At 52.2% G+C, this 12,741-nt stretch overlaps 1 protein-coding gene across 1 annotated transcript in view; it reads left to right on the top strand.

Moving 5' to 3' along the window:
* LOC119963375 (WD repeat-containing protein 49-like) overlaps positions 1 to 12,741 on the top strand; it is a 138,262-nt gene that overhangs the window by 32,046 nt on the left and 93,475 nt on the right. The window contains exons 5-7 of the mRNA XM_038792411.1: positions 9,417 to 9,509; positions 11,239 to 11,284; positions 12,190 to 12,236. Of these exons, the coding sequence (XP_038648339.1) occupies positions 9,417 to 9,509; positions 11,239 to 11,284; positions 12,190 to 12,236 (186 nt within the window). The remainder of the gene's footprint in view (positions 1 to 9,416; positions 9,510 to 11,238; positions 11,285 to 12,189; positions 12,237 to 12,741) is intronic.

The raw sequence follows: 12,741 nt of genomic DNA, 5'->3' as shown, positions 1-12,741 counted from the left end.
CGCCCAGCCCTCCTTAAACAGACTCAATAAAGGCTTGTGGTGCGTGAACACTGTGAATGCATGTTCATAAATTTAATGGTGAAATTTCTTCACCTAAAAACGACGGCCAGACCCTCCACGATTTGTACATAGTTCCATTCTGAGTCGGTGAGTGTCCTGGAGGCAAACACAATGGGAAGCTCCAATCCATCATCCATCAAGTGGGCGAGGGCTGGCAGCAAGTCTGTTGCATGTACCCACACGGATCGGAGGAGGTCTTGGCTAAATTCCCTGACATCTGGCCCTTTTTCTTTTTTTTTTCTTTTTTCTTTTTTTAAATAAATTTAGAGTACCCAATTCATTTTTTAAAATTAAGGGGCAATTTAGCGTGGCCAATCCACCACATCTTTGGGTTGTGGGGCAAAACCCACGCAAACACAGGGAGGATGAGCAAACTCTACATGGACAGTAACCCAGAGCCGGGATCGAACCTGGGACCTCGGCGCCGTGAGGCAGCAGGGATAACCCACTGCGCCACCGTGCTGTCCTATCTGGCCCTTTTTCAACAATCGATGGAGGGGGTCCAGCAATGTTCCCAGGTTTGGGATGAACTTCCCGTAGTAGTTTACGAGCCCCAGGAAAGAATGAAGCTCCATCAGCCGTTCTGGTATGGAGGCCTGCCGAATGGCACATACCCTGTCCTCAATGGGCTGCAGGCCGTGATGGTCCTCGCAGTATCCTCAATAAGTCACTGACGCTACATGGAGTACACATTTCTCCTGGTGTAGGCGAACGCCCCCCTCCTCGAAGGGCCGGAGAACTCCGACCAGGTTTTGTAGATGGTCCCGGTGGGAGGACCCCGTAATCAGTACATTGTCTAGTTAGACTGCTACAAGGGGAAAATTCTCCATTACCCGCTGCAAAATCACACAAGCCAAGGACACATCAAAGGACAACTGGGTATTCGTACAGCCCGGATGGGTATTAATCATCACAAATCAATGGGAAATGGGATCCAAAACCAGCTGGAGATATGTGTGGCTCATGTCTAACTTGTGACCCCCACTGAGCTTTGTGTACAAGTGCTCGTTGCAGGGAACAGGTCATGATCCAAATGAGAGACACGATTCACCATCATCTTATAGTCGCTGCGAAGGCATACAGAGCCAACAGGCTTCATCACAGGTGTGCCTGGGGCTGCCCAGTCGGAGAACTGCATGTGGCGTATTATGCACAAAGCACTCCAAATGATTCAGCTCTGTATCCACTTTAGGCATCAAGGCGTTACGTTTGGGCACGTAGATAGCATGGCTGCGCCGATGGGTCAACACTAATCTTTTTTTTTATAAATGTTTTTTATTCAGTTTTCGTATTTTATATTGAACAAATTACAAATTGTTAGGAGAGAGAAAAAAAAAAAAACAAACAAAAACAAACACGCAAAAATTAACATACATATTTACAGGTAAGCATCTTCGTAGTAGTAACTGCGCCCCCCCCCCCCCCCTCAACATGTTTATTTAGCTTGGTTTGGGCCTTAGCTAGCCATCGAACCCCCGTAACGAACCTGTAGCCCCCCCCCCCCCCCTCCCGCTACCTTCCCCCGACTATTCTTCCTCTTGTACATTGGCCACAAATAGGTCCCGGAACAGTTGCATGAATGGCTCCCACGTTCTGTGGAAGCCGTCGTCCGACCCTCGGATGGCAAATTTGATTTTCTCCATTTGGAGAGATTCCGAGAGGTCGGACAGCCAGTCCGCAGCTCTGGGCGGTGCTGCTGACCGCCAGCCAAACAGGATTCTACGGCGGGCGATCAGGGAGGCAAAGGCAAGGGCATCCGCCCTCCTCCCCAGGAATAGATCTGGCTGTTCTGAAACCCCGAAGACCGCCACTATCGGGCATGGCTCCACCCTCACTCCCACCACTTTGGACATTACCTCGAAGAAGGCTGTCCAGTACTCCACGAGTCTGGGGCAGGACCAGAACATGTGGGCGTGGTTGGCCGGGCCTCTTTGGCACCGTTCACATCTGTCTTCCACCTCCGGGAAGAACCTACTCATACGGGTTCTTGTTAAGTGGGCTCTATGTACCACTTTTAGTTGCGTCAGGCTGAGCCTTGCGCACGTGGAGGTGGAGTTGACCCTATGCAGGGCTTCGCTCCAGAGTCCCCACCCGATCTCCATCCCCAGGTCGTCCTCCCATTTCCTCCTTGTTGCGTCCAGTACGGTGTCGTCCCTATCTACCAGTCGGTCATACATGTCACTACAGTTCCCTTTCTCTAGGATACTTGCGTCCAGTAGGTCTTCCAGTAGTGTCTGTCGTGGCGGTTGTGGGTACGTCCTTGTCTCCTTTCGTAGGAAGTTTTTGAGCTGCAGGTACCGTAGCTCGTTCCCCCCAGCTAGCTGAAATTTCTCTGTCAGTTCGTCCAGTGTTGCGATCCTGTCGTCCGTGTATAGGTCCCTGACTGTCAGTGTCCCCCCGTCCTGCCTCCACCTTTTGAAGGTGGCGTCGGTCAGTGCTGGTTTGAACCTATGGTTGTTGCAGATGGGAGCCCTGTTCGACATTTTGGTCAGGCCAAGTTGCTGCCGCAGTTGGTTCCAGGATTGGAGGGTGGCTGTCACCACTGGGCTGCTGGAGTGTTTTTTGGGTGGGGATGGGAGTGCTGCCGTGGCGAGGGCCCGGAGGGAGGTTCCCATGCAGGAGGCCTCCTCCGCACGCACCCACTCAGCTTCTGGCTCCTGGATCCATCCCCTTACTCGCTCGGCTGTTGCTGCCCAGTGGTAGAATTGTAGATTCGGGAGGGCTAACCCTCCCCTGGTTTTTGTTTTTTGTAAGACCTTCTTTGGGATCCTAGCATTTTTACCCCCCCATACGAACGCCATGATGAGTTTGTCCAGCGCTTTGAAAAAGGCCTTGGGGATGTAGATCGGAATGGATCTAAACAGGAAGAGGAACCTGGGCAGTACGTTCATTTTGATCGTCTGAACTCTCCCCGCGAGGGAGAGCGGGAGTGTGTTCCATCTTTGCAGGTCCTTTTTAACTTCCTCCGTCAGGCTGGTGAGGTTCCATTTGTGGATCCCTTTCCAGTCATGGGCTATTTGGATCCCCAGGTAGCGGAATTTATGTCGGGCTTGTTTGAACGGCAGCCCCTTTAGTGCTGCCCCCCCCCCCCCCCCCCCCCCCCCCCCCTTGCGGGTGTAATGGGAAGATCTCACTTTTGCTCATGTTGAGTTTGTAGCCCGAGAAGGCTCCAAACTCTTTCAGGAGCGCGATGATTCCGTCCATGCTGCTTTGTGGGTCCGAGATATAGAGGAGCAGATCATCCGCATAGAGTGAGACTCTGTGCTCTCTACCTCCCCTTCGGATCCCCCTCCAATTTTTTGCTGCCCTGAGCGCGATTGCTAGCGGTTCGATTGCTAGTGCGAACAGCAGCGGGGACAGTGGGCATCCTTGTCTGGTGCCCCTGTGCAGCTGGAAGTATTGGGAGTTGGTATTGTTGGTCTGTACACTCGCCATGGGAGCGTTGTACAGGAGCTTTACCCAAGCTGTGAACCCTGTTCCAAGCCCGAACCGCTCCAGTACCTCTATGAGGTATATCCATTCGACTCTGCCGAAGGCCTTTTCTGCGTCCAGGGAGACGATCACCTCTTGTGTTCTCTCCCCGGAGGGGGTCATTATCACGTTCAGCAGGCGCCTGATGTTCGCGGTCAGCTGTCTACCTTTGACAAAGCCCGTCTGGTCCTCTGTGACCACCTCAGGTACACAGTCTTCTAGCCTTTTGGCTAGGATTTTGGCCAGTATTTTGGCGTCTGCATTCAGCAGAGATATGGGTCTGTATGACCCACATTCCGTTGGGTCTTTGTCTTTCTTAGGTATCAGCGAGATTGAGGCCTGTGCTAACGTGGGTGGCAACGTGCCCCTAGCTAGCGAGTCTGTGAACATCTCCTGCATGTGCGGGGCCAGCGCTGTCGCAAATTTTTTGTAGAAGTCCGCCGGGAATCCGTCCGGTCCCGGCGCCTTCCCCGCCTGCATGGAGCTAATGCTCTCCATGATCTCTCCCAGTGCTAGTGGTGCTTCCAGATCCCGTTTTCTGCCCTCTCCCACAACTGGTATGTTCAGTCCGTCAAGAAACCGGTTCATCCCAGCCTTCCCCGTTGGGGGCTCTGAGGTGTACAGCTCTTGGTAGAAGGCCTTGAAGGTTTTGTTAATCTTCTCTGGTTCTGTTTCCAACGTGCCTCTGGTATCTCTGATTTGCGCAATTTCTCTGCTGGCTGCCTGCTTTCTCAGCTGGTGGGCCAACAGGCGGCTGGCTTTGTCTCCGTGTTCGTATAGGCCCCGCGTGCCTGGCGGAGTTGGTGTACTGCTTTCCTGGTGGAGAGCAGGTCAAAGTTCCTTTGTAATTCTTTTCTCTCCGCCAGGAGTTCTACAGTCGGGGCCTCGGAGTATTTATGGTCTACCTCCAGTATGGAGTCGACCAGCTTCTGCCTAGCCACCCTTTCCTCCCTATCTCTTTGCGCTTTGTAGGCTATGATTTCCCCTCTTAGTACGGCCTTAAGCGCTTCCCAGAACGTGGAGGGTGAGACCTCCCCGTTTTGGTTGATCTCAGTGTACTCCGCTATGGCCTGCGCTATCCTTTCGCTGAAGGCCTTGTCAGCTAGTAAGGCACCGTCCAACCTCCATTTGGGGCGCTGGGCCCTTCCCGTCTCTAGCCGCACATCCATGTAGTGTGGAGCGTGGTCTGATATCACAATTGCGGAGTATTCCACCTTGTCTATCTCTGGAAGCACCGTTTTCCCCACCACAAAGAAGTCAATTCTGGTGTACACGTTGTGTACTGGGGAGAAGAAAGAGAATTCTTTCTCCCCCGGGTGGGCGAATCTCCAGGGGTCTACTGCTCCCATCTGCTCCATATAGTGGCTGAGTTCCCTTGCCATGTTTGAGGTTTTCCCCGTTCTGGGGTTTGATCTGTCCGTCGTTGGGTCCTGTACACAGTTGAAGTCCCCCCCCATGATTAGTCGGTGCGTCGCTATGTCCGGGATTTCTGCCATGGTCTTTTGGATGAAGCTCGTGTCGTCCCAGTTGGGCGCGTACACGTTAACTAGAACTACCGGCGCCCCATCCAGGGCCCCGCTGACCATGACATACCGTCCCCCTGGGTCCGTAACCGTCTTTGTCGCCCTAAACATTGTCCTCTTGCCAATCAGGATCGCCACCCCCCTGGCCCTTGCCCCATAACAGGAATGATAGGTTTGTCCCACCCAGCCCTTTCTTACCCGCAGTTGGTCCTGCTCCCTCAAGTGCGTCTCTTGGAGGAAGACTATGTCGGCCCTCATGTTTCTAAGGTGGGTGAGGACTCTAGATCTCTTCACTGGGCCGTTAAGTCCCCTTACGTTCCAGGTGACTATTCTGGTGGGGGGCTTCTGCCCCCTTGCTCCTGTGGGGTTAACCATATTTGTCCGGTGGACGCGCCCCTGCCCTCTGGGGTTTCCCTATGTTAGGGGGCCGTCCAGGATGTCCACTATCACTGCTCTCCCCATGCGGTCGGGTCCCTGCGCTCCGGGGTTCCCCCTTGTCCCGGGGACACCCGCCATGGCCGTCCACTTTGTGTCCGCCACGCGGGTAGTCCCCTGCACTCCGGGGGGCCCCTTCACCCACAGACCGTACTGGGTGGGTGCTTGCAGCAGTTCCCTGTTTCGAGCCCTTGTCTGTGGCACTTTGTGGCCCTATTCCCTTACTGGCCTCTTTTGTCCCTTCGTCCCTGCGTTTCCCCTCCCTGGTCTCTCGCCCCCCGGGTGCCCCCCCCCCCCGCTCTATCCCTTTCGGGGATACCCCTGTGTACCCCTCCATTGCCCCTCTCTCCCCCATTCCTGTCCCCATTTGCTCTCCCACCTTTGATGGGTGATCCCCCCCCTCCCCTGCCTGGCGCCTTCCCCCCTGTTGGGGGTGCGCTGCGGCCCTGCTCTGTTGCGCGCCCCCTTCGCTAGCTTTCCTGCTAGCACGGTGGCTCCCCTCTCGGAGGTTGCTGTCCCGCTTCCCCTCTCCCCTCTCCAGTACTCCCGTTCCCTCGTGCCGGGGCCTGGCCTCCCACCTGGAGCGGGCCCTAGGGCATTGGGTTGTTTTCCGTTCTGGGTGTTTCTGCCAGGGGGGAGGGGGCTGGCTTTGCCTCGCCCCTCCCCACCCCCCCGTCGGCATGACGTGTCTCCTTGCCATGGGCCCCTCGTCCCTACTTCCCATGGCGTTTTTCCAGCCCGTGCTCCTCGACGAATCTATTCGCCTCGGCAGGGGCTGTAAAGAAATATTCCTTGTGTTGGTATGTGACCCAGAGTTTTGCTGGGTACAGCATACCAAAACGTACTTTGTTCTTATAGAGAGCTGCTTTCGCTCTGTTGAACTCCGCCCGTCTCTTAGCTATGTCCGCTCCAAAATCCTCGTAGATTCGGATGGCGTGCCCGTCCCAATTGCAGGCTCTATTCTCCTTGGCCCAGCGCAGGATTGTCTCCCTATCCCGGTACCGGTGCAGTCTGGCTATAACTGCTCTCGGTTTTTCCCCTTCCTTGGGCTTCGGGCGCAGTGACCGATGAGCTCTGTCCATTTCCGGTGGGGTGGGAAAAGTTTCCCGCCCCACTAAGGAGCCCAGCATCGCAGCCACGAATGTTGTGGGATTTCTACCCTCTATCCCCTCTGGCAGACCCACTATCTTGATATTTTGCCTTCTCGAGCTGATCTCCTGGTCGTCTACCCTGCCCTTCAGGCTCCCCTGTGTTGCACTCAGTTTCACCATTCCCCTCTCCAGGGATATGACCCGGTCGCTCGCGTCAGTCGCTGCCTTCTCCAGCTCTTTAATGGTTGCCCCCTGGGCTTCCAGTATCTTCCCTTGGGCTTCCAGTATCTTCCCTTGGGCATCCACTTTCTTCTCCAATCTGGTCAGAACCTGCTGCACCCCTGACATGGCCCTGGTCACTGCTGCCTGTGCTGCGGCCTCTGCGTCTGCTTTTAACTCTGCCTTGAATGCCTGCAGCTGCTCCCTCACCACCTCGGCAAAGGCTTCCTTCCAATTCACGCCCCCCTCTAACCCCAGGGGAGAGGTTGCCCGCCCGTCCAGCTCTTCTGGATGCGGCGAAGCATCCTTCCCGCCGCTTCGCGTGTTGACTCGTTCGCCCGAGCTGGCTTTCCCTTTGCCCAGTCTACTTCCGGTGCCCCCTTTCTCTTGGCTCCTTTCTGGCACTTTTTTCTCCCCCTTCCCCTTCATCTTTTCTTCTCTCCTTGTTCTTCTTTTTCCCCCTTTTCCGCACCCTATTTTTATTTTATTTATTATTATATATCTATATATGTATATATATATATATATATATATTTTTTTTTTTTTTTTTTTTTAAATTTATTTCCCCTACCCCTTTTCTCTTTACCAGTTTTCTTTTGGGAATAACAGAAATACAAGTCTCTTTTTTCTTTTTTCCCCACTCAACCAGGAGAGAGAGTCCCTTTGTCTTTGCCACGTGGTGGTCACAGCAGTTGGGGGGGGGGGGGGGGGCGAGTGGGCCGGTGGTCGCTGCTGGCTGGGGGGGGGGGGGGTTGTGTCCCCGCTGCTGGCTGGGGGGGGGGGGGGGGGGTTGTGTCCCCGCTGCTGGCTGGGGGGGGGGGGGGGTTGTGTCCCCGCTGCTGGCTGGGGGGGGGGGGGGGTTGTGTCCCCGCTGCTGGCTGGGGGGGGGGGGGGGGTTGTGTCCCCGCTGCTGGCTGGGGGGGGGGGGTCCCCGCTGCTGGCTGGGGGGGGGGGGGTCCCCGCTGCTGGCTGGGGGGGGGGGGAAGAGAAGAGGGGCCGCCGCCGCCGCACCGCTCCTGGCCCGCGTGGGGGGGGGGGGGGAGAGAAGAGGGGCCGCCGCCGCCGCACCGCTCCTGGCCCGCGTGGGGGGGGGGGGGAGAGAAGAGGGGCCGCCGCCGCCGCACCGCTCCTGGCCCGCGTGGGGGGGGGGGGGGGGGGAGAGAAGAGGGGCCGCCGCCGCCGCACCGCTCCTGGGTCGCGTGGGGGGGGGGGAGAGAAGAGGGGCCGCCGCCGCCGCCGCACCGCTCCTGGCCCGCGTGGGGGGGGGGGAGGGAGAGGGGATGGACCTGCTGCTGTTGGGCCCCCCTGTCGCCGCTCCGGCTCCTCCGCTCCGGCTCCTCCGCTCCCGCTCCGGCTCCTCGGCTCCTCCGCTCCGGCTCCTCGGCTCCGGCTCCCGCTCCGGCTCCTCGGCTCCTCCGCTCCGGCTCCTCGGCTCCTCCGCTCCGGCTCCTCGGCTCCTCCGCCCCGGCTCCTCGGCTCCTCGGCTCCTCCGCTCCGGCTCCTCGGCTCCTCCGCTCCGGCTCCTCCGCTCCGGCTCCTCGGCTCCCGCTCCGGCTCCTCCGCCGGCGCTCCTCCTCCGCCGTCCGGCCTGTCGGGGGGGGGGGGGGGGGCTGTTCCTCCTGCTGTCCACCGCTTGCGGGAGCCCCTCTCCCTGCGACCTCCTCGCTCGCCGCCCGGAAGTCAAGTCGGTCAACACTAATCTTGGCCACTGCCCCTTTTGTGGTGCCCAGCCCTCATGGAAGATGTCAGGGAATTTAGCCAAGACCTCCTCCGATCCGTGTGGGTACATGCAGCAGGCTTGCTGCCAGCCAAGGCGGAGGTGCTATGACCAATCGCGGCCCAGCAAGCTTGGTCCTCCCCCACATACCACTACTAACGGCTTGGCTGATTGTTGCCCATACGTGACTGGGACCACCAAACTACCTGCAATGCCTTTCCCATATACCTTGCCAACAAAGATGGCACCGAGTCCAGAGGTGGCAATTTTCAGGGTGTCAGAAGATCCGAGAATCCAGGAGGAGAAAGAGATTGACGTTTTGGCCTTTGCTTCCCTGGTAGCCCGGAGATGGATACTATTAGCTTGGAGAGACTCAAAGCCCCCAAAGTCGGAGACCCGGCTATCTGACATGGCTAGCTTTCTCTGTTTGGAGAAAATCAAGTTCGCCTTGAGAGGGTCAATGTTAGGGTTCGCCCGGAGGTGGCAACCGTTCGTCGACTTCTTTGCGGAAAATTCATCGTCAGCAGAAGGGGGGGGGGGGGGGGGGGGTAGCGGTTAGTTTAGTTTAGAGTAGGGGGTTAATAAAGGTGGGAACTGTAAGGGAGGGAGATGTTTTTTGCACTATGTTTATAAATTAATGTACATTGTTTGTTTTGTTGTTATACCAAAAATACCTCCATAAAATGTTTATTTAAAAAAGAATAAAGGGTGAGAGATTAATGTTAATCTAGGTGAAACAAGATCAATTTCTTGCATCTATTTTTTTCGAACTGTATATTAATTAGTAGCCCTAATGCCCTCTGCACTGTGGTTTCAGGAGAAATAGTAAATAAAATATCAAACCAGGTTGTGTTATCACTACATGAACATTAATAAATTATGATCATATTTTGTCCCTAGTGATCGGGAAATCCGTATGTATGAACTCTCCAACTTTGAACCCTATTGTCAAATAATTGGCCTTGACTCAGTGCCTCTTCGACTAGACTACAGGTAATACTGTTTATTGCTCCTTAATGCAACTGCAGGTAAGGATGAGCTTGGTGAATTCCATTGTTTACAGGTTATCTGCAAAGTGTTTACAACTTCTGTTAAATGTTGGAATGGTATGGGTAGTTTTCAGATTTCCAGGTCGATAACGTTAGAAGAATGACAAAATCTTATGGTTTACATTGGTACTTCTACTCAAACAAGTTCTGAAAATAGCCATAAATGCAGAATACTAATATTCTAAATGGATAATTAAATCAAAATCTCTATTTGAAGAATTGAAGAAGACCATCACAAAACTATGATATGCCTTACCAATGATGACCACATCAACATCAACAACAAACTGCATTTATATGCACCTTGAATATAATAAAGCTCCCAGGTAGCTCCACAGGAGTATTGTCAAAAAATAATTTTGAAACCAAGCCACACGAGGTATTGGGATAGGTGACCAATTACTTGGCTATAGTGGTAGCTGCTACCAACATCTTGGAGGCGAGGTAGAGGGTCAGAGAGTTTTAGGGAGGAAACCCCAGAGGTAAAATTTGATGCACCTAAAAGCATGGCCACAAATGGTGCAGCGATTAAAATTGGGGTTGCACATGAAGCCAAAATCTTGGAGGATTGTAGGGCTGGAGGAGCATCAAATGATTTTAAAATTCGGATGTGGTCTGGAATCATTGTTGATCAGCAGCAAAAAGATGATGGGACATGGTGCAAGTTAGGATAGAAGCAACAGTTTTTCATAAGTTCAAGTTACTAGATGGTGGAAGTTGTTAGGCCGACCAGGAGCAAATTGGAATAGTGAAATCTAGAAGTAACAAAAGTACAGATCAGGATTTCAACAGCTGACAAGGGAGACAGGGACAGGATGGGACGGGAGAAGTTACAGATGTGGAAGTAGGTTGTCTTGGTGATTGGAAACACATCTTGGTCAAAATATGATATATTTGTGAATAGTCTAAGTCTCACACAGTGATAATGGAGAGGGATGTAGTTATTCGGTAGCTATCTGTTCAGTAGTGAACCAGGTTTTTGACAGGGACCATGGATATATTTAGTTGAGGAAATCTCTGCTAATTTAGGACTGTTCTATGTTCTATGTTCTTAATATCTGACCAGATATGTCAGACAGTGAACGGGTTAAGAGGAGTGGTGATAAGGTGGAGCTGGATGTCATCAGCATGTGAACTTGCGTGTATTCAGATGATATCAGGGACAGATCTGTGAGGTCTCCAGAGGTAAAAGTGTAGCAGCGGGAAAATAAGTAATTTTAAATGTATCTGTGGCTGCAACTGGATAAAATCATAGAACACGCAGTGCAGAAGGAGGCCATTTGGCCCATTGAGCCTGCACTGACCCACTCAAGCCCTCACCTCCACCCCATCCCCAGAACCCTATAACCCCTCCTAACCTTTTTGGTCACTAAGGGCAATTTATCATGGCCAGTCCACCTAACCTGCACGTCTTTGGACTGTGGGAGGAAACCGGAGCACCCGGAGGAACCCCACGCAGATGGGTTAAATGAGAATGAAACCAAGTGGGGGCAGTCTCGCTCAGATAGACATTGGAGGAATTGAAGGCTTCAGACACATCCAGAAGGATGAAGAGAGATAATTTACTACAGCCACATAAGATGCCAAGATTTAACTTTTAATAAGTTAACTGTGACAATGCTCTGTGTTTCACATATGGATGTCAAAGTCTTTATGCATCTTGTTTTCTTCAGTTCCACTGGAGATGATGAGTGTGTGATCCTCTATGGTGATGATCAGGTATGTATTCAACATTTGAATCTTCCAAATTTTGCTTGTGAAGATTTACATCTTTCTTGGCTAAAGTTTCAAATGAATCAGTTGTTATGGATCAGTTAAGTTCATCAAATAATTTGCCGGGCTATGAAGTTAGAGATTGTGGTGCAATATAATTTTACTCCTGATAATGGCCATCAGTACCTCACAAATGCCCAGTTTTGACCTACTAAGTCTGTCCAAATCAATGGAAATTAGTACAGTAAATGTGCCACATGTACAACAGATTTGATGCAAAGATGAGAATTTGCTTCCACAAGTATTATGTAGCCTTACCAATGCTGTCATGGGTGGATGGATCTGCAACAGGTGGATTTGTGAGCACACGGTCAAGTTGGCTATTCCCTTATGTTGACTTTTTAACCACCTGTTGCAAGCTCAGCCTGACAGCAGTATGATTCAGAATTTGGCCAACTCAACCAGTATTGTTATGACAAAGCCACTCTTGGTGACAGACCTTGAAGTCCCCCACTCAGAGTACATCTGTGCCTTGCTATCTTTAGCACTTCCTCCAAGTGGAGTTCAACATTGGGGAATACTGATTCATCAGTTAAAGGAAAGCAATGTAAGTGGTAATCAGCAGGTTTCCTTGCCCATGTTTAACTTGAAGCTGTGAGCTTTCATTGCGTTTGGAGATAAGGTTGAGGCCTCTTTAAAACTGAGTGACCTAAGAACAGCACAGTGTGTCCACTAGTTTCTGATTCTGAGCCGAACATTTGGACAAGAAAATTACTTTTTTGTAGTGAGCATTGCAGCTCTTGTGGAAGTTATTGTAAAATAGCTGCTCATGATTGGTGATTCAGTAACTGAGAATGGAATAAGAGGCTAGCATGTTATAGTGGATAAATGTAATACTCTATTTTTCATAGGGATGTGTCAATATCTTCCTCGTGTCAATGGTGGGGGAAAGCCTGAGGTAGGGAAAATAATTCTGCTTTAGAAACAGCATAACTGGATACTGCCTGTAGACTTAATTTTTATGCCCATTCTGTGTCATGTAAAATAAATAAATACGTGCTTTTTTGTTATTATATAGCCGGTTTCTGCCTCTTCAGAAATACAGGCTTAGAAATTTAAGGGTGCATATCCTTGTGCCTGAATAATGAGGCCCGAGCTAGCCTGGATTTTGGGTCCTTGATCTCATTTTCATGGTACCAGTTAACTGTATTGAGTTGCTGACCAATCATTACTGAAGATTCAGTCTACAATGGACACACATCTACGTATCAGCAACAAAATTATTAATTGGGCGGAATTTTTCGTTATTTGCACAGAGCACCAGGGACCTGGGTTCAATTCCGACCTTGGGTGCATTCTCTGTGCAGTTGGCACATTCTCCCTCTGTCTACATGGGTTTCCTCCGGGTGCTCTGGTTTCCTCCCACAGTCCAATGGATTGGCCATGCTAAATTGCCCCTTAGT

Source organism: Scyliorhinus canicula, chromosome 3 (genome assembly GCF_902713615.1).
Source record: "Scyliorhinus canicula chromosome 3, sScyCan1.1, whole genome shotgun sequence".
NCBI lineage: Eukaryota > Metazoa > Chordata > Chondrichthyes > Carcharhiniformes > Scyliorhinidae > Scyliorhinus > Scyliorhinus canicula.
Note: the sequence above shows the minus strand (reverse complement) of the source record. Positions and strands in the feature narration are given on the sequence as shown.